The sequence below is a fragment of the Panthera pardus genome, unplaced genomic scaffold, assembly GCF_024362965.1.
Source record: "Panthera pardus isolate Hobbes unplaced genomic scaffold, ASM2436296v1 HiC_scaffold_24, whole genome shotgun sequence".
Lineage (NCBI taxonomy): Eukaryota > Metazoa > Chordata > Mammalia > Carnivora > Felidae > Panthera > Panthera pardus.
The window spans coordinates 58370585-58395899 of NW_026526810.1; the positions used below are offsets into that span (position 1 = coordinate 58370585).

General features: G+C 39.7%; 1 protein-coding gene across 1 annotated transcript in view; it reads right to left on the minus strand.

Moving 5' to 3' along the window:
• Positions 1-11868: 11868 nt before the first annotated feature.
• The window catches only part of CDIN1 (CDAN1 interacting nuclease 1), a 273955-nt gene continuing 260508 nt past the window's right edge, over positions 11869-25315 (minus strand). Inside the window, exon 11 of the mRNA XM_019442633.2 lies at positions 11869-12158. Coding sequence (XP_019298178.1) covers positions 12137-12158 — 22 coding nt within the window. The 3' untranslated portion in view covers positions 11869-12136. The remainder of the gene's footprint in view (positions 12159-25315) is intronic.

Consider the following 25315-nt stretch of genomic DNA (forward strand, 5'->3'; position numbering starts at 1 on the left):
GGAATTACCCAAACTTTTCTTAGCTCTCCATTCACCTTGCCTGGTAGACATGTTCTCAGGTGGATGTGACTTCAAAAAATAACAATACAATTCATAATTTCCATTCTTATAGAGAATAAGCCAAATCAGTGGAAGGAAAGCCCTGTGATGAAGGATTTGAAGGCAGGTAGGCCTGCAGGCCAGAGGGCTGAGGGCTGGGCAGCCCAGCCAGACACCCTGGAGCCCAGCTCTCCTGTCTGAACCTTTGCCACCTGCCACTCCAGCCCCACTTTCCCCACAAGCCTCTCTCTCTCTCTCTCTCTACATCCTGAGGAACAGGGCTTGGGGCTGACGCATAAAAAGACTTAGATGAACCCTGAAGGATAGGTGGCTGTTCCGGACCCATGAGGTGAGGCGACAATAGTTGGGGGCTGCGGTGTTTGAGTTACACAGAGCCACTTGGTCTACAGCTCCCTAGCCTCGTACATTCTGTCTCTGCCCTCCCCACCTCCTTCTACAAACATGCCGGGTGACCTAGGCACACGTGTACAGAAATAACCACAAAGCTCCGCAATTACTATCTTTTCTCTGGCCCAATCCTACCCTATTTCTGTTGGCTTCTGCCACCAGGCCTTGACAAAGAGGAAAGAAGATCAGATCAAAACAAAAACTTATTTGTGGGGCGCCAGGGTGGCTCAGTCAGCTAAGTGTCCCACTTAGACTCAGGTCATGATCTCACGGTTTATGAGTTTGAACCTGCTTCGGGGTCTGTGCTTTGCTGGGAGCCTGCCTCAGATTCTGTGTCTACCCCTACCCCCCGCACACCCCCCCCCCCAATACCCCCCCCCGTCTCTGCCCCTCCCCAGCTTGCTCTCTCTCAAAAAACAAAACAAAAAATCAATAAAAAATAATTTAAAAATACCAAAAACTTATTTGCAAAACCCCTCAGGTCTCCCTGGCTGAGGACCAGCACAGCTGGTGCCCCAGGGAGAACTCAGTATGGAATGAGGCCCATGCAGCCCTGAGTGAGGGTTGGATGAGGGGGTAGCTTTTCACCTTCCTCAACCCCCATGATCTTTGCCTTTCCCGGCTGCTGGGAAGAGAATTAGGATGGGATTTAGTCCTCAGGTCCTACATTGGTGGGTGAGCAAGTCTGTGATCCAAGAGCCCTGCCTGAATTTAAGCGCTCAGCCTCCAGTGCCTGTAAAGATAGAGAAGGTGGCTGGGCAGCCATCAGGCCCAGCCTGCTCCAGCACGAGCCCACTGCAGCAGCCTCTGCTCGGAGGGGGTCCGCAGGGCCTCAGTGTGACGTGGGGCGGCACTAAGAATGAAGGGAAGGTCTGCCTCTGGGTCTGTGAGCAGGTTTGGAATGGGAGAAGGGGCGACTGTCAGAAGCCCGGCCACCAAATTCCTCTGTCATCCTTCTGTGGCTCCCCTGCAGGAAAACTGCTGTGTTGTATGGTTTTAGTGACCTAGTAGGAGAGAAACAGCAAAGACCCAGAGAGCCCCACAGGCTCGAGGTGGGTTGAATTCTGCTTTTGAAAAGTCGGTGAGAGGAAAGACATTCTAGTACCCAACCGTGCATTTTTCCAAGCACCCTCTCTGCTAAGCGGGATGGAGAAGGGCTTGGTGGAGAGTGAGGAAAAGCCAATTACCCCCATTCTCTCCAGGGAGGAACTTGGACAGAACGAGAATCTCTTCCCCCACAGCAGCAGAGAACTCCTTGCAAAGGTGTCTCAGAGTCCCAGTCTGAGCCACTTATATTGTATGGGTTCCCATCTCAGTCTCAGCCCCGCAGCCATTGACTGCATTAAGTCTGGGAACAGAATGTAAGGAGGCCCAGTCAGACTTAGGCTTGCTTCTCCCACAATTACTCCCCTGTTTTCAATGTCAAGAGAGGAAAACTTTTTTTTTTTTTACAGTAAATCGAAGGTGTAATTATATTCACATAGAATTAGGTGTAAAAATTAAGGTACAAATTGTGCTTACACATTTTTAAAGGATTGCCCTGAACATCACATGCTTTTAGAGAACATGACACTTACAAGCTTTAAGGATAAAGAACACTAGGAGCGCCTGAAATCCACCCCCCCCCCCCCCCCGTATGCCACCTTCACACCATGATGTAGAAGCAGGGGGGTGTCTCAAGAATATCTCAAGTGGGGACACCTGCGTGGCTCAGTCGGTCGCGATTCCAACTTCTGCTCAGGTTATGATCTCCGGGTTTGTGAGTTCCAGCCTCACATCGGGCTCTCTGCTGTCAGCACAAAGCCAGCCCACTTCAGATCCTCTGCTCCTTCTCTCTCTGCCCCTCCCCTGCTCATACTCTCTCTCAAAAATAAATAAACCTTAAAAAAAAAAAAAAAGTATCTCAAGTGGTAAGAACTCCTAAAACAAACTAACCAATACACAAAAAATAACACAGTTTTGCATCCTTAAAGTTTCCGTAAAAGACAATTTGAGGCAAATACCTAACTACAAAGCTTTTTCTGGGTACATATTTATCCCGTCTCTTCATTTTATTTATTTATCTAATTTTTTAAAAATGTTTTTATTTATTTTTGAGACAGAGAGAGACAAAGCATGAGCAGGGGAGGGGCAGAGAGAGAGGGAGACACAGAATCTGAACTAGGCTCCAGGCTCCGAGCTGTCAGCACAGAGCCCGATGCAGGGCTCAAACTCATGGACTGTGAGATCATGACCTGAGCTGAAGTCGGAGGCTTAACCAACTGAGCCACCCAGGCGCCCCCCATCTCTTCATTTTAATACAGATTAAGTAATCTGCTCAGAAGGGGTGATACACCCAAACAAAGTGAGGGCAGTCGTTTATACTCGAAGCTTATCCATCGGCCTTAGGACTTTAGAATGTTCAAGTGAAGTGTAAATAGAATAAGGTCACAGGTGATTGACAAGTTCAAGTTACTTAGCTCAATTATCAAAATTTTATTTCTAAATTATGTTCAGTTTGATTATCTGCTCTGCTATAAATGACCTTAGAAAATCCAATGGGAGCAGACAATTTACACCATGTCCTATGTACCATGATTTATTTGTAAAGTCATTTTGTCACGTATGCCTCCTTTAATGCTTCTGTGGAGACCAAGTCTTTACAATTAGATTTAGAAATGCAGCTATCATTCCAATTCGAAGGCAGTCACTTTAAAGACAATAATCACTAAATTTTGACAACTTTCTTTAAAAATTGTTTTACTGTTTATTTTTGAGAGAGAGAGAGAGAGAAACACAGACAGACAATGAGTGAGGGAGGGGCAGAGAGAGAGGGAGACCAGAATCCAAAACAGGCTCCAGGCTCCTTCCATGCTGCCGGCACAGAGCCCCACGTGGGGATCAAACTCACGAACCACGAGATCATGACCTGAGCCGAAGTGAGCCACCGACTGAGCCACCCAGGAGCCCCTCTGACAACTTTCTAAACTATCTCTGAATTTCTAACCTGCAGACAGAACCTGCAGACTGTTGAGAATCTAATTCTCTGGATGTTGGCATGCTATACACAATGTCTGTCTATCCAAACACTAGATAAGAGTGCAATTTGTAAATATATCCCCTACAACTCGCTTTCAACATAGTATCTCAAAGTTTTCCTATGCATTATTTAATAGATAACCAAGCTCTTCAGATCAAGGCTCATGCCGCCACATCTGGAAATGGTTCCTTTGCTCTTATCTCCCTCCCCCTCCCCAGTCCACCACCAGGGAGAGAAATAGCTGAAACCTCTCCTTCGACCATTATATGATAGCATCAGCTTTTAATCAGTGAGAGGCACTCCTATTTAAATGTACAGGATGACTCTTTATTTCATTTATCTTTTCTTTTGGAGGAAAGTGAAACAAGAGCACCACCCTTATTAATTATAAGATTGATGGGGTGAAAAAAGCCAAATGAATTTGGCTTGCAAATTATTAGCCGAGGTATGAATATTTATGACTGTGCCAGGAACTGCAGTCATGAACCCTGGTATCAAGTCCGGGAGACAGACCAATGCATTCAGTGAGGGCTCAGTCTCCCCAAATCTGACATGACATAAATGGAAACTTTTAAATTAGACCCAGGGTGGGCTCCTATCAATTCAATTTCTTTTTCTTTTCTTTCTGTCTTTCTCTTTTTTTTTTTTTTTTTTTTGGTGTGATCTTGCTAAACATGAACTTACCTCTAGTGGCCTCGTTCGTAAACTTTAAAAATCCTGTAAGGTGACAGCAGGTGCTTACAACTTCTTGTGAAGGAAATCTACATTTGTGCTTTTCTCACTTGAGATTCATTTATGTTCTACATCAAGTTGATCTGTAAAATATTTGTGACATTATGGGTTTCAAATTTCAAGTTATTTTAATTCAGTGCAAAGATACTGCAAACCTAAAATATCCTGGGTATAAAGAGAATTTAAGCAGACATAATCTAAGTTAGATACAAACAGAATTGAGAGGGGAAAGAACACAGCAATGGAAGAGAGATGAGCCAAGTTTTCTCTTTGTTTTCCTCTTTCTGCACCAGACTTATTCATGCTTTAGTCTCAAAGTGGGGGGAATTGAAATGAGAGGTGGAGGAATAAAGGGAGAGGGTGAAGATAAAGATTTAACAATTCAGTAAAAAATGGAGTGCCTGGGTGGTTCAGTTGGTCAAGCGTCCAACTCTTGATTTCGGCGCAGCTCATGATCTCCCAGTTCCTGAGTTTGGGCCCCACGTCAGGCTCAGCACTAGCAACTGGGAGCCTGCTTAGGATTCTTTCTCTCCATCTCCCTCTGTCCCTCCCCTGCTTTCTCAAAATAAGTAAAATAAAACATTCAATAAAAATTCAGTAAAAGACAAACTCATCTTTCCTTCTCTTGATTAGACATTCAAGAGTTTGGTAGTGTTTTGGAAAAGATGCTACAGATCTGAGACTTAATGGCTCAATTACCATCCCACCACTGGTTTCTTTTCTGTCAAAGAATCCTTGAGCGGGGGCTGACCCAATCCTGTGAAGATGGCTCATTCTGACATCAGAGCCAGCTTGGCACATACATTTTGAAAAGGAAGACAAGTTGTTTTCAAAACAGAAGTGCTAAGCATGCTAAAAATCATCAACAATTTTTTTTTAAATTTTTTTTAACGTTTATTTATTTTTGAGACAGAGAGAGACAGAGCATGAACAGGGGAGGGGCAGAGAGAGAGGGAGACACAGAATCTGAAACTGGCTCCAGGCTCTGAGCTGTCAGCACAGCCCGACGCGGGGCTCGAACTCACGGACCGTGAGATCATGACCTGAGCTGAAGTCGGACGCTTAACCGACCGAGCCACCCAGGCGCCCCCATCAACAATTTTTTAAATGTTCCTCCAATTTTCTGAAAATGTCCCAACTACATATACATTCACATGTACCCATCTATCTGTATGTACACGTGCACATATACACATATGTATTCACATGTATTCACAACTCTAAGTGGATGTTTGTGCTAATTTGATGCTTTATGTGTATCTTGTGTCAATTTGTCTGTTCTCTTTAAGGGTGTAATTTTTTTTTTTAAAGAAGTGATACCACTGACAATAATTTACTTCAATTCCCAGACCTTGAAATTCATGTATCTCCTATCAATCACACTCAGTAGATACAGGAAAACACATTCAACATTTGTGTATCAATAGTGGCACACACACAAATCTGTTTTGTTCCATTTAAATGCTCTTCAACATGTCATTTCCTATTTTTCTGGAACACGTTATGGGTTACTCATCCTGCTTCAGCTGATTGTTAAATCCTTAACCTAATCAAAATTCAGAGTAAGTTATTTACTTGTCTCAGATCTCAGAGCTGAAAGGTGGGCTTTGGGGAGAAGTTTGGTCAACCCCTTTTGCCCTTCTGACAGAGAACTGGAAGGCTCAAGATGGCAACTAACCAGTCCAACTCAGAAAACGAGTTAGCTGCAGCTCCCGACAAGATCCCAAAGCTCTTCACTGGAGGCTAATTTTTCTTGGGACATGGTGCTTTTCCATCTTCTGTCCTTTATATTAGAGCAGTATTTATAATGCTACATGCAGACTTCTCTACTAATATTTTTCTTCCCAGCACACTGACAATGAAATTCTTATTAAATAATAATAAGATATTGACTGGTCTGTTTGCCAGTATGAAGATTTGTTGTTGATCTGTGATGTCTGTATTGATTAGGGAAGAATGAGATCTATCGTCTACCTGAAGGATAAATAGATCTCAGTACTGGCACAAAAACAAACTTTGGATTAATAGGAATCCCAACCTTCTCTATTTATTAGTTATACGTCATCCCACTCAATCAAGCCAGCAACAGATATAAATAGGAGTAACTGAGAGCAATACCTCGAAATCTCCAAAAATGTTCACTAGGGATATTTAAACTGATATGAGAGTTCTTTGACTTGAGCCCTCGTAGCTTGCTTCTAGGTAATCTGCCCGCCTGGCTCTTTCTCTTCACCCCAAATTGAATCCTACACCTGCTCCATATTTTTTACATTAAGGGAAATCCTATTCATGCTGAGATGATCTTATATTTATGATGGCCTCTTCTGTCAAATTGTTATTTCTGTAGCTTGCTGTCAAAAATGTCACTCAAAGTTTCCTTTCCACCTCTCTTTACCCTCTGTCATAGTAACTTAGAAGGTCTAATCCAAGTAGAATTTACTTCACCTATAAAATACAGCGAGGAGAACTTATTTTTCACTTCCTGTCTGCTGCTCTCTTCACCCAACCCCCCAGCTTTATCTTCATTCTGTTTAAGGAATGTGTCCATTGTGTCTCCTTGTGGTAAAATTGTTCATCCAAGCAGTTTCTCTTAAGGTTCAAAAACCTAGCTTTCGTGAGGAAAGTTCGTGGGTCAATATGTTAGGCATATTTTCTGAATCTATACTAGTAGGTTAGTACTTAAGCAAGAAAGAACACAACACTGAGGCAAAAATGTCCCCCCCAGTTACAAAGTTCTGGAGCATAAGTAGCAGATATTTGATTTTTGAAATCATCAAAAATAAAACATTGAACCTGTTAGCATTTAGAACTCCTTTCCTTATCAGTGTGGCCTCCTTTTCGCTAGTTTCATTTCATTACTTTTGCATGAATATGATAAATTGTCATTAAATCTAACCATTTTTATTTAATGTTCATAAAAACTGGTAGGTTTTCAAACAGATGTGGCCTGCTATGGTTCAGTGAATTTAGTGGACTCCTCATATAAAAGGAATAATAACCATACGGAAGATGAATTTTATACCCTTGTTTACCTCTTCCAGAACTCACCCTTATTATAATTACAAATAGTGTTTATTATGTATTATGCAATATACGTAACATTGTCCAGACGCTGCACAAACCTTAACTTGATCACTGCCATCTACAGTTTATAATCCGAGATAGCACTGACACCAAAACACACGGAGAAATGTGGACAAATAGAAGATATTACACAGTTATGTATTTTTTCTATAAAGAAGAAAATGTAATGGAGCCTAGCTTATGAACGAACAAATATTTATCTTCTCTTCACTTAAATATTTTTCTTTCAGACCCAAAGAAGTGATTGGGAAAGAGAGAATGGTTCGTTTCATGTCTTTTCTATCAATTAGGGATGACTCTGTGGCATAACTCTTCCCCTTTTAACTTTTTTTTTTCTTTCAAAAGAGATCAGCAAACAGAATACACTGTCCGTTTGAGCCGCTTAAGTGGGGAGGATATACAAGTTTAATTAAAGGCGGGAGAGCCCAGTGGTTTCAAACATATATATATATATTTTTTTTTAACATTTATTCATTTCTGAAAAGCAGAGAAAGGGCGCGAATGGGGGAGGGGCAGAGAGAGAGGGAGACACAGAAACAGAATCAGGATCCAGGCTCCAAGCTGTCAGCACAGAGCCTGACGCGGGGCTCGAACTCACAGACCGAGAGATCACGACCTGAGCCAAAGTCGGCCGCCCAACTGACTGAGACACCCAGGCGCCCCCTCAAACATACCTTTGTAATCATACTGCCTGGGTCTAAGCCCTGGCCCAGCCACCAGTTAACTATGTGACCTTAAGACGATAGCTAACGTTTTCAAACTCCTCACAGGGCTTTAACAGGATGATCACGTGAATTTATGAAAAAATTCATTCTAGTACTTGGTTCATGGGGAGGATTCAACAAATATCAGTTGCCACATTATTATTGGTGTTATCAATGAACTAGTCAACCTCCTATACTCCCTCCCAGCCTAGATAGGACCGTGTATGAACAATCCATACTATTTAGAAATCTTTTGCTTTTATTATTCACGCAGAAACTCAATAGTAGTATAGATTCTGAATTTGTTCTAGATCTCTTAAGGTCATTTCAGTTATATATTTGGACCTGTATATGTATCTTTTAAGAACTAGAATGTGTTATGCTAAGCAAAATGTCAGAGTAAGACAAATATCATATGATTTCACTCATATGTGGAATTTAAGGAAACAAACACAAGGGAAGGGAAAGAAAAAAGATAAAAACAGAGGAGGAGGCAAACCGTAAGAGACTCTTAAATACAGAGAACCAACTGAGGGTTGCCGGAGGGGAAATGGGTGGGGGGATGGGCTCACTTAGGTGATGGGCATGAAGGAGAGCACTTGTTGGGATGAACACTGGGTATTATATGTAAGTGATGAATCACTAATTCTACTCCTGAAACCATTATTACACTCTATGCTAACTAACTTGGACTTAAATAAAAATAAAAATAATTTGAAAGTTACTAAATAAAAAAATTAAAATAAAAAAAGAATTCTACCTTTAAAAAAGATGTCTTCTTCAGTATATTTCTTTTCTTTTTTTTTTTTTTTTAACGTTTATTTATTTTTGAGACAGAGAGAGGCAGAGCATGAACAGGGGAGGGTCAGAGAGAGAGGGAGACACAAAATCGGAAGCAGGCTCCAGGCTATGGGCCATCATCAGCCCAGAGCCCGACCCGGGGCTCGAACTCACGGACCGTGAGATCGTGACTTGAGCTGAAGTCGGACGCTTAACTGACTGAGCCACCCAGGCGCCCCTCTTCAGTATATTTCAATATTCTTTTCAAATCCCACCTTTTAGTGGTTTTTAGTATTCTAGCTTTAAAAAAAGACCTACATGGCATACATTTTGCATGCACATCATTGAGTAGTTTCTTGGGTTGTTTGGTTATCAGACAATGGGAAGACCACTAGTCTGGGAACCAGAAAAATATAGATGCTAAATATGTTTCTGCAACTGATTAATGTGTGATTGGGCCTCAATTCCCCCACCCCGCCTGTAAAATATGCTAGAGTAGAAAATATCCAGAGTTCATTCTGGCTGTAACAATCAAAGATTGCATGATTCACATAGAAAACTTTGCCTAACAGAACTTTTTTCTTTCTTCCAAGTGTGTGTTGCGACTGTTAGATATCTCGCCCTGTGCTAGGCCCTAGGACTCAAAGATAAATATGTAGAGTTCTGTCTTTAAGAAATTTACAGTCTAGAGGCACCTGGGTGGCTCAGTCAGTTGAGCATCCAAATTCAGCTCAAGTCATGATCTCACAGTTCATGGGTTTGAGTCCCGCATTGGACTCTATGCTGACAGCTTGGAGCCTGGAGCCTGCTTCGGATTCCATGTCTCCCTCTCTCTCTGCTGCCCCCCTGCTTTCACTCTACCTCACTTTCTCTCGAAAACAACCATTAAAAATTAAAAAAAAAAATTACCGTCTATTGGAGGGACAAACATTACATTACAGTGTGATGCGTGTTAAGTTAGAAGTATGTATAGGGAATTTTAAGACCAGATAGAAGCAGCATCTAACTAATGGGAAGATTTGTAGAGGAGTTGGCACTGGCATCGAGTCTTGGAGAAGAAATTAGAGTAAAGGAAGAGGTGAGAAAGGCATATCAAGAGGGAATCGTATGTGCAAAGAAATAAAAGAGAGTGAAACAATAGGTCAGAGATCTAGTAGTTCACAGGGCCTTAGCGCAGAGGGTATGGGTAACTAGGAAGGCACAAGGCTTTTCTTCCCTCTTCTGATCTCTGCAGCCAATCTCACATCCTCCTTTGGCTTCAGTTATGCCTCCTCCATTTGCTGATGACTCGCAATTTCTATCTTCAGCCCAGAGTTGCTCTTGAACTTTAGACCTATATATCCAACTATCCATGGACATCTCCACATGTCTGGAGGCACCTCAAACTCCTAATTTTCACATCCAAGGATATACCTTCTCCTGTGTTCATTATTTTAGTAAAAGGGATCATTGTCCACTCAGTTGCTTGTGCTAGAAATTTAGGTTTACCCATATTGCTCTTTTTTTTTTTTTTATTACTTCTATCCCCCAATCCAGTAAATGTCAGGGTCTCATAATTTTAACTCCTAAATGCATCTTTAATCCATATGCTTCTCTGTATCTCCATTGCCACCATTTTAGTCCAAGCTGCCATTATTTGGACTTGATGGTCAGGGGATCTGGAGTCAAGTCTTATCCCGCCATATTCCTGTTTAAAATTCTTCAATGGAAACTTATCATTCTTAGGATAAAGTCCAAATTTCTTACCATGTTCTAAACATTTGAGTGATTTCATGCCTATCCTTCTTGTCTCCAGCCCCACCTGGAATCCCCTCATTCTCTTTGATCCAATCACACTACCCTTTTTTATGGTGCCTGGACAGTCTAGCCTCCTGCCCATCCTTGGGCTCTTGCATTTTGTTTTCTCAGTTTAGAAGGTTCTTCTCTCCACCACCCCTCACCTCTAACTGGGCTAACTGCTACTCATTCTTCAGTTCTCAGTTTGAGTGCCATTTTCACAAATGGTTTTTGTTTTGTTTTTACCATTTCCCCCTCCAGATTAGGCCAGATCCTCTATTCTCGTAATAACGTTTAAATTTTCTTTGTAGCACATCGCATTTACACTTAATAATTAATCCTGTAGCTCTTTGTTTAATGTCTGTTTCTCCTGGACTATGCATTCCATAAGGACAAGGTCAGATATGTTTGGTTCACTATAGTATCTTCAATGTCTAATGAATTTTTTTTCGAAGGAAAACAAGATAAAAGGGAGGGTAGAGTTAAATAAGATAAGGCCTGTCCAATGAATTTAACGGTAAGAGGTCATGGGTGACCTTGGAGAAGGGAGTTTCAGTGAAATGATACAGGCAGATGGTCAACTAAAGTGGCTTAAGGAACAAAAGGGAAGTGAGAAAGTGGAGGCAGTGGGTGTAAACTAATATGAAGAATCCTACTCATAGGAAAAATAAAAACAATATGGTAATAGATAAAGGGAAGATGTAGGATCAAAGGATATTTTACTTTTAAAGATGAGAATGGAGCTTATTTGTATGGCTGAAGGGAAAGCAATAAAAGATGTACAGAATGACTGAGAGATTACATCTGTAGAAAAAAGTAGATATAATTTCATAAAGCAAAGTGGTAGTACAGGCTGGGGTCCAGAGCATAAGATATGTTTTGTACAAGTTAAAAGTCACCTCTTCACTAAGACTTGCAAAAAGAAAGGAAGTAAAGGCAAGTGTACGTGTGGATTAAATAGAGGTATTGGTTCTGCTCGATAGCCTGGATTTTCTTCCAGTTGTAGGAGGCTGTCAGAGAAAGAGGGTGGTGGGGAAAGAACATAAAGAGAGAGAGTAAAGCTTAGAATCACAGTTGAGGGGAGTGAGGAAGAAGCTGATCAGAATCAGGTGAAGAGCTTGCTGAAGCTTGCCAACATCCACATGATTGTGTGATTTTTCTCTAGATGCGCCTCCGGCGTTTCAGTGAAGGAATGAGGTAAGTGGATTCTTCACAGTCTGAGAGTTTGTAGGGAAAGAACAGGTAGGAAGTCGAGGCTAGAGCCTGGGGAGTATTTGAATTACTGAACCATTGGGTCAAAATAAAGAAGGAAAGGACATAAGGTGCTGACTGGGAGTAAAGTCAGTGATACAAGGGTGGCATGTTTTCTTGGAAAAAACAACAGAGAGGTTCTGAGACTTAGGGGAATGTGGGCGAATGGACTGAGAACATCACTACAGTGGGATTTCAGATGTAGAGGTGGAGGTTACTGAGGGATAAGAACATCCAAATCGGCAATAGGGGTAGATACCCTATGAGGCATCCTCAGGCCTGCCCCAAAGGCTATGACAGCATCCTCACTTCTTCTCTTCTCACTTCATGCTAGGAATCCATTTTATGCTCCTTGGGCCCAATCACTGAAAAAAAAAAATGGCAAAGGAGAAAATAGTGATAGTGTTTATTCGTTAACTTGTCAATTTAATTCCATTCACTTTAACAATATTTAACGTGTGGATACCAGGTGCCAAGGCATTGTTGTGTGGCGGAAGAGATTCAGATTTCATCTGAGGTACAGCATTCTGTTAACTTTGTGGAGAGTAGACCATGGTGGGGCGGGGCGGAACTTGGGGGTCAGGGGTATGGGGATTGACAAGACTAGAAGCAGCAACATTTGTGGTTTCACCGCTTTATGGCTCTATGACTTTGGGCCATTTATTTCGCCTCTCTGTGACTTCCTTCCTCCCCCCATATAATGGAAACAACAATAGTACCCATTTTGTAGGTTTGGGAAATTATTTATTTATAATGATGCCTTACAGATTCCACAGCAGGAACAGGAAAGGTAAAAAAAAAAAACAAAATAATAATAATGAACCTGGAACACCTTGCAGGGCTAATTTGGGCACCAAAACAAAGTAATGGATCAAAATCTACTAAGTAAGAATTCATGAGTCTATAATGTTAAATAGATAAATGAGAGAAAGCCCTTTTCTACAGCAGTATGTCAACTGATCAAGACAGGAGGAGTGATGAAATTCTTCAAAACATCATTTTGCAACTATCACAGAAAAAATGTATTCAGTCAAGAATCATCAACACTAATTGAGGAAAGTTGATGAAGAACAGGATATTTATATTATATTGAAGGGTCTCACTGTAAATTACTTAGTTATTACAAAAGGAAAAGTATTAGCTATACAGTGGAGAAAACAGACAATACCTTAGCTAAGTGATCAAAGCTAACATGACCAAACAAGGTGATTTGTCTCCAACATGAAACCGTGAAAAGGACACAATGTCATTCCTTGGTATTCCAACTCCAACAGCACAATCTGAAAGTAGTCGTCTGACACGTCAAACAAACATATCGAGAGACATTCCAGAAATAAGTTAACTGGCCTGCATTATTCAAAGGAAAGTCTACCTAACTGTTCCACATCCAGGATACCTATGATTCATGACCCTAGACTACTAAACTCTGTACTGGGGGGTGGAGGTGGGGAATGTTATAAAGGTCACTGTTGGGACAGTAAATGAAATTGGAATGCAGACTTTAGATAAAAGGATTGTGTCGACGTTAAATTTTCTCAATTTTATGACTATACTAAAGTTATATAGGAAAATACACACTGAATGGGTAAAGTAGCGTGATGTATGCAACCAACTCTTGACTGTTTAGAAGAAACTATGCAGAAGAAGAGAGAGAATGCCAAGGCACACGTTGCAAAATTACATAAAAATTGGTGAGTATCAGGAAAGGATGTCCAAGGTATCTGCATTTTTCTTGCAAATTTTCCAGAAGTTTGAAATTTAAAAATAAAATGTTTTTGAAAGGAGTGTGAAAAACAAAAAAAAAAAAGCCTGACCCCAACGAAAGCTCCCAAAGGTAACTATCACCACCACCACCATCATCGCCACCACCAGTTGGGAAACTCTTGCAGTGTTTGAAGTAAGAGGTGATAGAGGACTTCATCTCCATCAACAGACTTTGGAAGTAGGGATGGAGTAGACAGGAAATACTCAAGCTAGCTGCATCAGGAATTCTGGCAATAATATGGGGAATGTTCCATAATAAGGAACACTTTGAGTGCCACAGGCCACTCAAAATAGGATACATCACAGCCTCTGGGCAATTTTTACTATGCAGAATGAACTTTCTGTGGTATAGTCCTCAGGTGTGCCAAGCATTCCACCCAACTAAGTGCCATTGGCCTCTGAGCTCTATGACTCTATGCCTCTAGAGAGAAAAGGCTAGTTCAGTTTCATACAGACAAAACTCTTCTTTTACCAGTCTTTCCTTTTCTTGGGAAGAAATGAGAGGAAGGAGGAGGTCGACAGAAGAACAATGAGAATTGGAAGGAAGTTCCCAGAAAGGAAGTTCTAAATGACATCGCCCTTTTCTATTTCCGCAATCTTTTCCTGGCTGCCAATCACTTAGCCCCAGTTGTCTGTGCCTAACCTTACCCCTACCACTAGAAGAAGGTGGGGTAGCTCACCTCCTCTTTCAGGTTTACTTTTTTGTTAATGTTTATTTTTACTTTATTTTGTTTCAATGTTTCTTATTCTTATTTATTTCTGAGGGAGAGAGAGAGAGAGGGAGACAGGGGATCCAAATCGGGGTCCCCACTGACTAGGTGAGATCATGACCTGTGCTGAAGTCAGAAGCTTTAACTGGCTGAGCCGCCCATGCGTCCCTCTCTCAGGTTTACTTTTAAAAGTCCTGTGGTTCAAGAGCAACACAGTGACTCATCTGTGGCCAGAAAGCTGTAGCCAGCTGAGCACACATGCGTGAGACTGGTGGAGAGTTGTTCAAATGGATTATACCATCTCAAAGCATTGGTTAGTTGATATAAAAGCTTGTTTGAGCAAACTGAGTTTTATTGGAGATACTACTACTTAAAGCCTCCCGTATTTCTTGTTTACTGACAGAATAAAGCCCAAGATGACTTTCTACCACCTTGAATTATTCCACTTCCCCAAACCTTCTACACACTGATAGTCAAATTCCACTGGACAGCTCATCAGACCACCAAATATGCCATTTTCCCTCTCCTGTGGCTTTGCTCATTCTATGGTCTAAATCAGAAACGCCTAGGTCCACCACTGGGCCAAGTATGAGAATCAGTTCAAATGCCACCTACTTCTTCTGGACATTCTCCATGATACTGCTAAGCAGAATGGAAATACATTAATTCTCCCTTGGGTTTATACAAAGTATTTTCCCCAAATCTACACAAATATAGTGTCATTCAAATTTGACTTGAATATTACAACTTCTTTAAATTCCCTTTCAGTCATTTTTTTCTATGCTTAGGTCTTAAACAGACTTTAGGAACTAGAAATGGAAATATGACAGGAGTGAGAAAGTTCTTAGATGCTTGTTAGAGAGGGAGATGAAAGAAACTGGAGATTAAAGATACTTGTTATCCATGAGGCCTGGTGTAAGATTGTATAAGGAAAAAAAAAAAAAGGAATCTAATACTGATGTCTTTTTACTTTTGGAAATTTAGGCTCCTTGTACAACATTAATTTTTATGTCCTATTAAGTAGAGATAATACGGCTTTGTCTATAAAAAACTTTATCACTGGGTTATTTACCTCTTCTTTTCTTTCAGAAACTGTTGTCTTTCCAACTCCATCTTTAGACACAAATGGTCAGCTGAGTGACATCATTAATAGAAGTATCTATTTCAGAAGCTCTACTTCTGGAAGTGGAATTAAAAAGGAGGTGTAACCCAGAGTTTAAGATACCCACTGATAATGAGGGTATTTGAGTGATGGTAATTGGCGAGGAGAAAACCTTAAAGATCTATCTAGAGACCAACCCTCACACTCCAGGCATGTTGCCAGATAAAGACTAAAAACAGCATGTGAGATGGCAAGAAAAATATGCTCCTTGGTTTCTTCATTGCCATAAAAGCCATTGGGAAGAACTTAAAGAGATCTGCCATTCCTGAATGGTAACACTAGACTTCTTGTTCTGTGACTGAACACTTTTGCCATAGAGACATGGAGACAAGGAATATCATCTTCAATAAGGTGTAGCCCTCCAGTCTGTGGCCACAGTCAGCACAGAAAGTAAGGTTGCAGAATGGCCATCCCTTTAAATTCAACGCTGCTCTTGGAACCAGATCAGTAATTCGACAACATTGTTTCTTTCTTTTAGACTAAGATAGGAAACCTCTTTAACCTTGAGGATGACAGTTTCATCAGCCATATGTGCCTGATTTTTGTACACCCACACAGGATTTGGTCGTACACAATCAACTCACAGAATATAGCCATAGCTTCTTGCTTCGAGAAATGTCTATCAGTTTAATGATTAAAACCCGTTTAATGTCGGTGTCTTTGGGGGTGGAATTTTCAAGATGGCACGAGCCAATCCACACTGTCAAACTGTGTCATCCCAAACCTGAGACAATGAGTACATTACACTGGTTTAGTCAGTGAACAGATCAGCTAAAATGGTTGCAGGACTGAACAAAATTTGACGAATCTGGCACAACTGACATATTGAAGGAAATTGAAAGTAAGTAGATGGTACTTATCTAGGAGACAGGAGTGTTTCCTTTTCTGTAAAACGGGCACATTAATACTTTGCCCAGATGGTTTGTAGTAAAGGTTAGAAATAATGCGTATCAGGGCGCCTGGGTGGCTCAGTCGGTTGAGTGTCCGACTTCGGCTCAGGTCATGATCTCACAGTTCGTGGGTTTGAGCCCCGCATCAGGCTCTGTGCTGACCGCTTGCTCAGAGACTGGAGCCTGCTTCAGATTCTGTGTCTCCTACTCTCTCTGCTCCTCCCCCATTCATGCTTTGTCTCACTCTGTTTCTCAAAAATAAATAAATGTAAAAAAAAAAATTTTTTTTTAAAGAAATAATGTGTATCAAGTACCCAGCATGTAGCAGGTACTTAGTAAATGGTTGCTATATTATTATTATCGTTATATTAAAATTTCCAGTTACTTTGAAACAATTAAGCAATTAGTTACTGGTCTATGAAAATTTGTTTTTAAAGCTCTAATGCTGTTCGATTACTCCAAGTTAGATTCATCCAAGTTGTTAAGCAGCTTGCATAGAAAGCCAGTCATGTATTTTAGTGTATTATTTATCCGCCTTTACTCTTAATACCTAACCTTTTAGTTGCATCTGTCTTAGGAGTTGTTTTTTAATAATTGGCTGATCTAACTGGTATTCTAATAGTAAAAACTAAGAAAGAGAATAATAATGATTGTTGGAGGAAGGAGTAGGCTGTTGCTGCTAGCTCAACATTTTATAAAATGGATGGCAAATAAAATAAAGGCAGTGTTCTCATACGGCAGAATCCCCTATACATTAAGAACACCGGCAGTATAAAGATTGTGAGCAAAAAGGCAATAAATATGTCAAAAGAAACTTTAGAAACGATTTTTTTTTGCAAGCTAAGAAATTGCCGCATAACTTGGAGACCATCTATGTACTAATGCATTTGTCTTTCTGACCTTCTGATCTTGATTAGTTTTTCAATGCCATTGGCATCTTTGAGGCTACAATTTGGTGGAGATTCAGGATTGCAGCTGTGCTGTCAAAGGGTCATTCTTTCTGGTAATAGGGTAGCTAGTGGTTCCTGGGAGAGAGGAGCAAACAATCAGGTCTCGAAAGCTGAATCACACTGAAGTCAAGAGGAGGTCCTTGGCCGAAGTCCAGCTCTTTTTTCTCCAAGCCTTTGTCATCACCGCAATGAAGAAGACAAGGGTCGGGTTTGCACCTACAGCCATAAAGTGGGGACCCAATTAGCAAAGCAACACAGCCACTGAAACTGCAGACCGGGATGGATTTGGGAACTGTTTTTGAGAGCACTTTGTTTTTTCATTTGCCACGCTGTTGAGTTACATGTTAAAGGATGTAGGTCCCCTTAAAAAGAAGCACACTGCTTATTTTGAAGCAAATTCTTATCAAATGACTATGCTTCAAAACATTTCTTAATTTCAATGTGAAGTGAAGTCATTTGAGTTTGAAGCATATGCCTTTGCTAAATTGTTGCCAAAAAAGAAAAAAAAAAAGAAAGAAAAAAAGGCAACTTTTTGCATTCGCTGCTTGTAAAACTGTTGATTCAACATGTGATGGAAAGTTTAAGTCCTGACAGTAAAGCTGATTTCCTGTGGCCTGAAGTGACCTTCACTCATTATGATTCATGAGTTTTCACTTCATAAAGCCAGAGGTAAACTTGACTAATTGTTACATTTCGTCCAAATGGTGATGAGCCCCTTGAGTTGTATCTGTAAATTTAAACCTAAATCAAAACATCAATAACTTCACAGCAAGTCATTTAAAAGTAGGGGATGCATGTTCATGTGTATCACGTGATGTTAGATGAAGTATATGCAAAATATTATTTGAGGAGAACCCATATCTATCCACGTGCAATTCTCAAGCTCATGTATTATCCATGCACTAAATTTTCGTCGACATATACTACCTAAACCAGGCTTTGGGGTTTATGGGACAGTTTACTCCTTGATTTTTCCCATCTTGGAGGTAAAGTTTGGATTCTTTTCTTAACGTCTTATTATTTTTCTTAATGGCTAATATGTTGACATGGAAAGAAACAGCAGGAAAGGATATACCATGAGGGTAAAGACGTCTTTCCATTCCCAACCCCCAGTGCCATTTTCTCCCTCTAATGTGATTGTTAGCATTTTTAATATATCATTATGAATGTATTCTTTGCATATTTGAGTGTCTATTTCTATATCTCCACCACTCTTTTTATTAGCATATTTGGGTCCCAATAGGAAACAGAAGGCACACTCCAATTTGGAAAACTAGACCACAGTTTCCCCAGATATACGTGTTACAATATAGCAGAGTCACAAGGAGTTAGCTCAGTAATGCAGGATGGAAGCAGTGGAACTGTTCTACCCCTTAAGCTCAAAGAAAGGAGGAAAGCGAGTCAGTACTTGAACTTAGAAGGAAGCGCTCATGTAGGGGAGGAGCAGTGATGCAGCTAGTCTAAGACAGGAAAGGAATGAACACTCAGATCTTGTTTTCCTTTCCTTTCATCTCATGCTGAGGTTCCCCACTGGCCAAATACAACCAGCAGCCAGAGGACCTGGGAGCCCAGTGATACAATCAATACAGGTTCATTTCCAAGGGCAACGGATGGACCAGAGAAGAGTGGAGAGTAGACCACGATGGGCAAGTGGAAGAAATCTGCCATTCAACTCTTGTGCTTCTTGCTTTTTACAGCTAACAGTTTACGTTGGAGATCATTCCATGTATGAGCACATATAGATCTCCCCTATCCTTTTGAAGGAGGTAATCACTGCATGGATGAAATGTAATTTATATAATTGGTCTTCTATTGCTAAACATTTAGATTGATTTCCTGTCTTTTGTGAACACAAACACTGCAACAAATATGCTTGTACATATGTCTTCATGTACATGTGTGCTCTATCTGTTGTATAAATTCCTAAAATGGAATTACTTCCTAATTTAGGGTATCAAAGTAGATTTTGGGAGTTTATTTCTCCAAATAGCAAAACCGAAATAAAATCATTGACATATTTGGGCATAAAGTTGTCAAAAATTTGTTTTGAGTCTTTATTGCCCCCAAATCTAAATTCCTTATTGCCTAAAAGTCCAAATTCTTCTTAATTTGTAGAATTATAGAATCATGTAGACATTAAGAACATTTACCCAGAGGCTGGTGAGCCTGTGTTGGAAATCTGGCTGTGATGCACGACCTTGGGCAAGTTTTACAGCCTCTGATTGATCTACTAGACGACACTTACATGCCTTCTAGAAAATTAGGTAAAATCTACTCTTAGATCTTCACATGCAATCATTCGGTGACTGCCCTCTGGACCTTTTTCAAGCTCCAACATAGCTTTCTTACAAAGATGTGAGACCACACTGCAAAAACGTGTTCCTGGTTCAGATGATTGGTGATATGGCTTAGAGAGGTGAAAAGGTTTTACTTCTTCCTGACCATACTGAATATTGTATGCATCTCATTTGCTATGGTCTCTAATCAATAACTGATACATTGCATGTGAGAACTCAAAGTTGACTAAGGTACTTGACAATGGGGATTCCACTGACTGTAAAAGGCGGTGAGGGGGGTGGATGTTGGGAAAAGAAGGAATAGTGGAGGCTGGTATTAGTGTCCTCATTTACTCTGAACCTCTCAAATTACATTAGGTTGACTAAGGAGCTAGAAAATGGTTAGTAACAACAGAGATGAAATCAACCCTCCACAGGATTGTTATTGAGTTTCCAGATGGACTCCTCAGTTGAAACAATAATTCTGTTGTAGAGCCAACATTTTAACAAGAATGTCAGAAATATAAAGAAGAAAATAATATGCCTTCACTTTAACAAGTGACCTGTTTTTATTTTTGGTATTGTTTTTCCCATCCCTGTCCATAGACACATTATCATTTACAATAGATAACATCCTATTGAAAGTAACTCTTTAAACATGATTTGGATTTCTCGTAACAAGTTTATTTCCTAATTAAAATCAGCTTGGCTTTTCAAGATTAAAAAGAAATAGTTTTTTGGTTTTTTTTTTTTTCCCAGAAGGGTATAAGTCGATTGATTTCTATGATTACTGGATTTCTAGTCACTAGCTACCAAATTAATTAGTTTGTACTCCTGTATATACATAACAATGTACAGTTATCTCTGATTTCATTGTATTAGTCCAGACACAGTCTCTGCCTCCAGCCTCAGTCATGAAGGTTACTGGCCAGGAGGTAGAGGACAGGTCAACCTGGAACAAAGAGGCCCCTGATAAGCTTGGAGTCTCAAACTGACCTCCTCAACAATGAAAGTTCAAGTATTGCCCAGAGTCAGAAAATCATTTTCTAAATGACTTTAACTCCCTATTTAGCATATTCCAACCCAGCTTGGAAGGTTCTCTTTAGAGTGTATGCCACAGTGCCTAGCCCTAGCCCGTGGCAGCGTAGAAGATGTGACTTTTGTCCTAAGGGACTAGGTAGGTAAAAAGGATGAGCAAGAGCCTGAGAAGATCACCTATTAGGATTATTGTTCTCTCCTCTCCTTACCCATTGCCCACCCCAGTTATAACCAGAAGACAAACTGAAATAAGAGGAATGTTGTAGTCAATAGTCTGGGAGCCTACGGAGTTAAGATGTTAAGATTCCATAACATTTCTTCTGTCTTATTTCTCTGGCAAGATAAATTTTACTTAGGACAGTTCTTTTGGGGGTTCGGTGAGGTAAGTAATCAACTAACAAACCAGAACCCTAACTGGCTAGTGCTAGACAAATGCCCTGTTTTTTTGTTCATATTAAGAATTTCTCTCTCTCACTGGTTTTAATGTTAAAAGAGCTTAATTAGCGGTTACCGGAGGGGAGTAATTTACTGTGACAAATATATAAATTCTCTGGTGCTGCTTTCTTTAAAAACAGAATCATTTTCTTTCTTTAAAAAATGCTGTGAGATCATTTCTTATGATGCCATACAGATGTTTTCAAGCTTTTGTTTTCATTTTTATCATATCACTTCTAGTCTTTCCCTCAACCTTCACTGATAGTTATTCTTGAAAATTTTCATGGCTCTTTTGGCCCTTTGCTCTTTGGATTTTGGGCTTGAGGGAAAATTGACATTTTCATTATATTGAGGCTGCCCTTCTACGACCATGGAATAGCTCTTCATCCATTTAGGTCTTCCTGTATGTCCTCAGTCATATCTTGTAATTTTTTCCATACGAGTTTGCATATTTGAGTAATTTATTTATAGTTTACTTTTATATTGCTAGAAAATTTATGTTTCTAATTTTTTAAAAGTTTTTTTTTTTTTTTTTGAGAGAGACAGAGGCAGTGCAAGTGGGGGAGGGGTAGAGAGAAAGGAAAAGAAGAGAGAGCATCTCAAACAGGCTCTGTGCTCCCAGTGCAAAGCCTGATGCGGAGCTCCAACTCCCGAAGCCTTGAGATCATGACTGGAGCTGAAACCGAGAGTTGGACACTTAACTGACTGAGCCACCCAGGTGCCCGTCTAATTTTTAAAATCAACGTGGTTGGGGTATAATTTTTACAATAAAAACGGACCCAATCTTAAGTGTATAGTTTGAGGAGTTTGGGCAAATGTATACATCCATATAATTACCACTCTAAGCAAGATATAGACCAATTCCTTCAGGCTCATTTATGATCAAAACTAACACCAAATCACAGCCAGAGGCAAACACTAGTCTTCTTGTCACTTTAGATTTGTCTTGTCTGTTCTAGATTTTCATAAAAATGCAATCATATTGTATGCATTCTGTTTCTGGCTTCTTTGCTTAGCAAAATACTTTTAAATTCACCCATGTTATTGGGTGTATGGATAGCCAGTCCTTTTTATTGCTGAGTACTATTCATTGTATAGATATACCATTATTTGTCTATCCATTTAATTGGTGATGGAAATTTGAGTGTTTCCATTTTGGGGCTATTAAGAATAAAGTTGCTATAAACACTTGTGTACAAGACTTTTTGTGGACATCTGGCCCTAATTTTAAGTTCAGAGCAGAATCATATAAACAATCATTAATGTGAAACAGACCTGAGTTCTGTTAATCATAACATCATAATGTGCCTTGGTGTAATTTTTTATTGTTTATTTTGCCTTGGGTCTATTGAGCTTGTTTGGATCTCGAGTTCTCTCTCCATTTTTCAACAAAATTGGAAAATTTTCAGCCAAGTGTTTCTTCTCCCTCTCCACTTTCCCCTCTTCAAGATCTCCAATTACCCATATGTTAGACCTCTAAATTGCCCCACAGGTTATGGAGGCTCTGTTTAATTTTTTTTTACCATCTTTTCTTCTGTGCTTTAATTTGGATAATTTATATCCTATTTTTCGAGCTTACTGATGTTTTCTTTCAGAGTATGAAATCTGCTGGTAAGTTCATCCAGTCAATTTTCCCCTTCAGTTATTTCATTTTTCAGCTCTATGTTTTTACTTCCTTATTTCTTTAACAGGAGAAAGTAAAATATGGTTTCCGTATGTATGGGGCATCCACACAGGCATGAAATTCCAAAGACAATCAGGCAACATGAGGCTAACATAATATCCTGAGCTAAGGAGAGGGGTAGGGGTGTGAACAGACAAAGGGGAAGAAGACCCTTAGCAGGAAGGTGAGAGGAGATATTTGGGAAGTACAGGTGTCCCTGTTATGCAGATAGTTTCTTAGGTAAAGAGGAATCTCTGTTTAATAGCACTTTCCTGGGTGCTATAGGCTCTCCTTTCCCATGCAGATTTAGGTAGTTGAGGAGGAGGTAAAGAACTTTTCCTCAATCTCCTGGGTTTTGATCACTTTTAACTCAAAATAATTTTCATGCCAAAGGGGCCCATTGTGGGGTTCCCTTGGCCCTTACATTTACCTCCTCTAAAACTTCCTTGTAGTTTCTCACATTAAAAGTTGAGTTTGTAGATTGTTCTGTCTTGTTGAACCCATCTCTTAGCCCTGCCAGGAGGGAAACTTCTACTTAATTTTTTTAAAAAAATATATTTTATCTTCATATTATGTTCATGTTTTCCTTTAAATTCTTGAATATGTGTACAATAGCTGTTTTTTAAAATATTTTTAATGTTTATTTACTTTTGAAACAGATGGAGACAGAATGTGAGTGGGTTGGGGGCAGAGAAAGAAAGACACAGAATCTGAAGCAGGCCCCAGGCTCTGAACTGTCAGCACAGAGCCTGACGTGGGGCTTGAACTCACGACCTGTGAGATCATGACCTGAGCCGAAGCCGGATGCTCAACCGACTGAGCCACCCGGGCGCCCCAATGTACAATAGCTGTTTTTAAGTCCTTTCGCTAATTATATCATCTCTGTCATTTTTGGATTGTTTGTACCGAATTCATGTTCTCCCTGTTTTGTGACAGTCTTCTGCTTTTTGTCATGTCTAGTATTTTTGGTTTATTTGCGTGCCAGATATTGTTTTTCTTTAAAGAATAGTGTACAAACACACACATTTTCCCCCTAAATCATTTGTACAACAGCGTGATCCTTGGTCTCTCAGCCCTTTGTGAGTTCTGAGAATTTTTCAGCTTATAGCTTCTTGGTATTCTTGGGTGACTCTTTGCCCAACCTTGTGAATCCTTATCCTATGACTATAAACAGATCGGTATTTAGCCAAAGACTCAGGAGGACTTCTATGCAGATATCTGGAACTTCATTCTGTTAGTATAGTGAAATACATTAACAGATTTTCAAACGTTAAATCATGCTTGCATTTTGGGGATAAGCTCCAGTAGTTCATAGTATCTTTTCTCTCCTGCATTTGGTATGCTACAGTTTTCTTTAGGACTTTTCCACCGGTGTTCATCAGTGACACAGACTTATAAATTTCCCTTATCATACTCTTATCTACTTTTGGCACATAAGTTATATTAGACTTCTAAGTTGAAGTACTTTTTCTCTTTTTCTATTTTGTGTAGGGAAGGGATTATATGTTTTTTGGTAAAACTATCTGATTTTGTTTTCATCTTTAAGTAAAATTCATATAGCTAGTTCGATTTCTTTAACTTCCAAATTGATGAGTCTTTTATATATATATATATATATATATATATATATATATATATATCCATATATGTATATCTCTCCATATATGTATATCTCTCCATATATGTATATCTCTCCATATATGCATATCTCTCCATATATGCATATCTCTCCATATATGCATATCTCTCCATATATGTATATCTCTCCATATATGTATATCTCTCCATATATGTATATCTCTCCATATATGTATATCTCTCCATATATGTATATCTCTCCATATGTATATCTCTCCATATGTATATCTCTCCATATGTATATCTCTCCATATATATATCTCCATATATGTATTTTTTTTAAGTATGCTTCTTGCCCAATGTGGGGCTTGAACTCATGACCCTGAGATCAAGAGTCCATGCTTCACTCACTGAGCCAGCCACATTCCCGCAACATGTATACAGGGAAGAGCATCAAGCTTAAGTATACATTCTGATAAGTTTTTACTTATGTGTACATATATAACATGATATATATGATATCTACAAATATTTGAGTGTATGTATAGTATATATATATATATATATATATACACACACACATATATATATATATATATATGTGTGTGTGTGTGTGTGTGGGTGTATCAAGACAAAGAAATGGAGAGAGAGAGAGAGAGAGAGAAGAAAGAAATATTCTATCACCCAGATAAAGACTTAGAACGTTTCTACTACTTAGAAGCTTTCTTTGCATTCTCAGTTAATACCTTACCCCAGAAATAAGTATTATTCTGGTTTATGTCTCTGTAGATTAGTTTTTTTCTTAAAATTCTTATAAAGGTAGTAATATAGTATATATATATATTTTTTCTTTTTTTAATGTTTGTTTATTTTTGAGAGAGAGAGAGAGAGAGAGTACGAGTGGGAGATGGAGACAGAGGATCTGATGTGGGCTCCACACTGACAACGGAGAGCCTGATGCGAGGGTCAAACCCACAAACCCTGAGATCATGACCTGAGCTGAAGTTGGACACCCAACTAACTGACTGAGCCACCGGGCACCCCTGTAATATATAG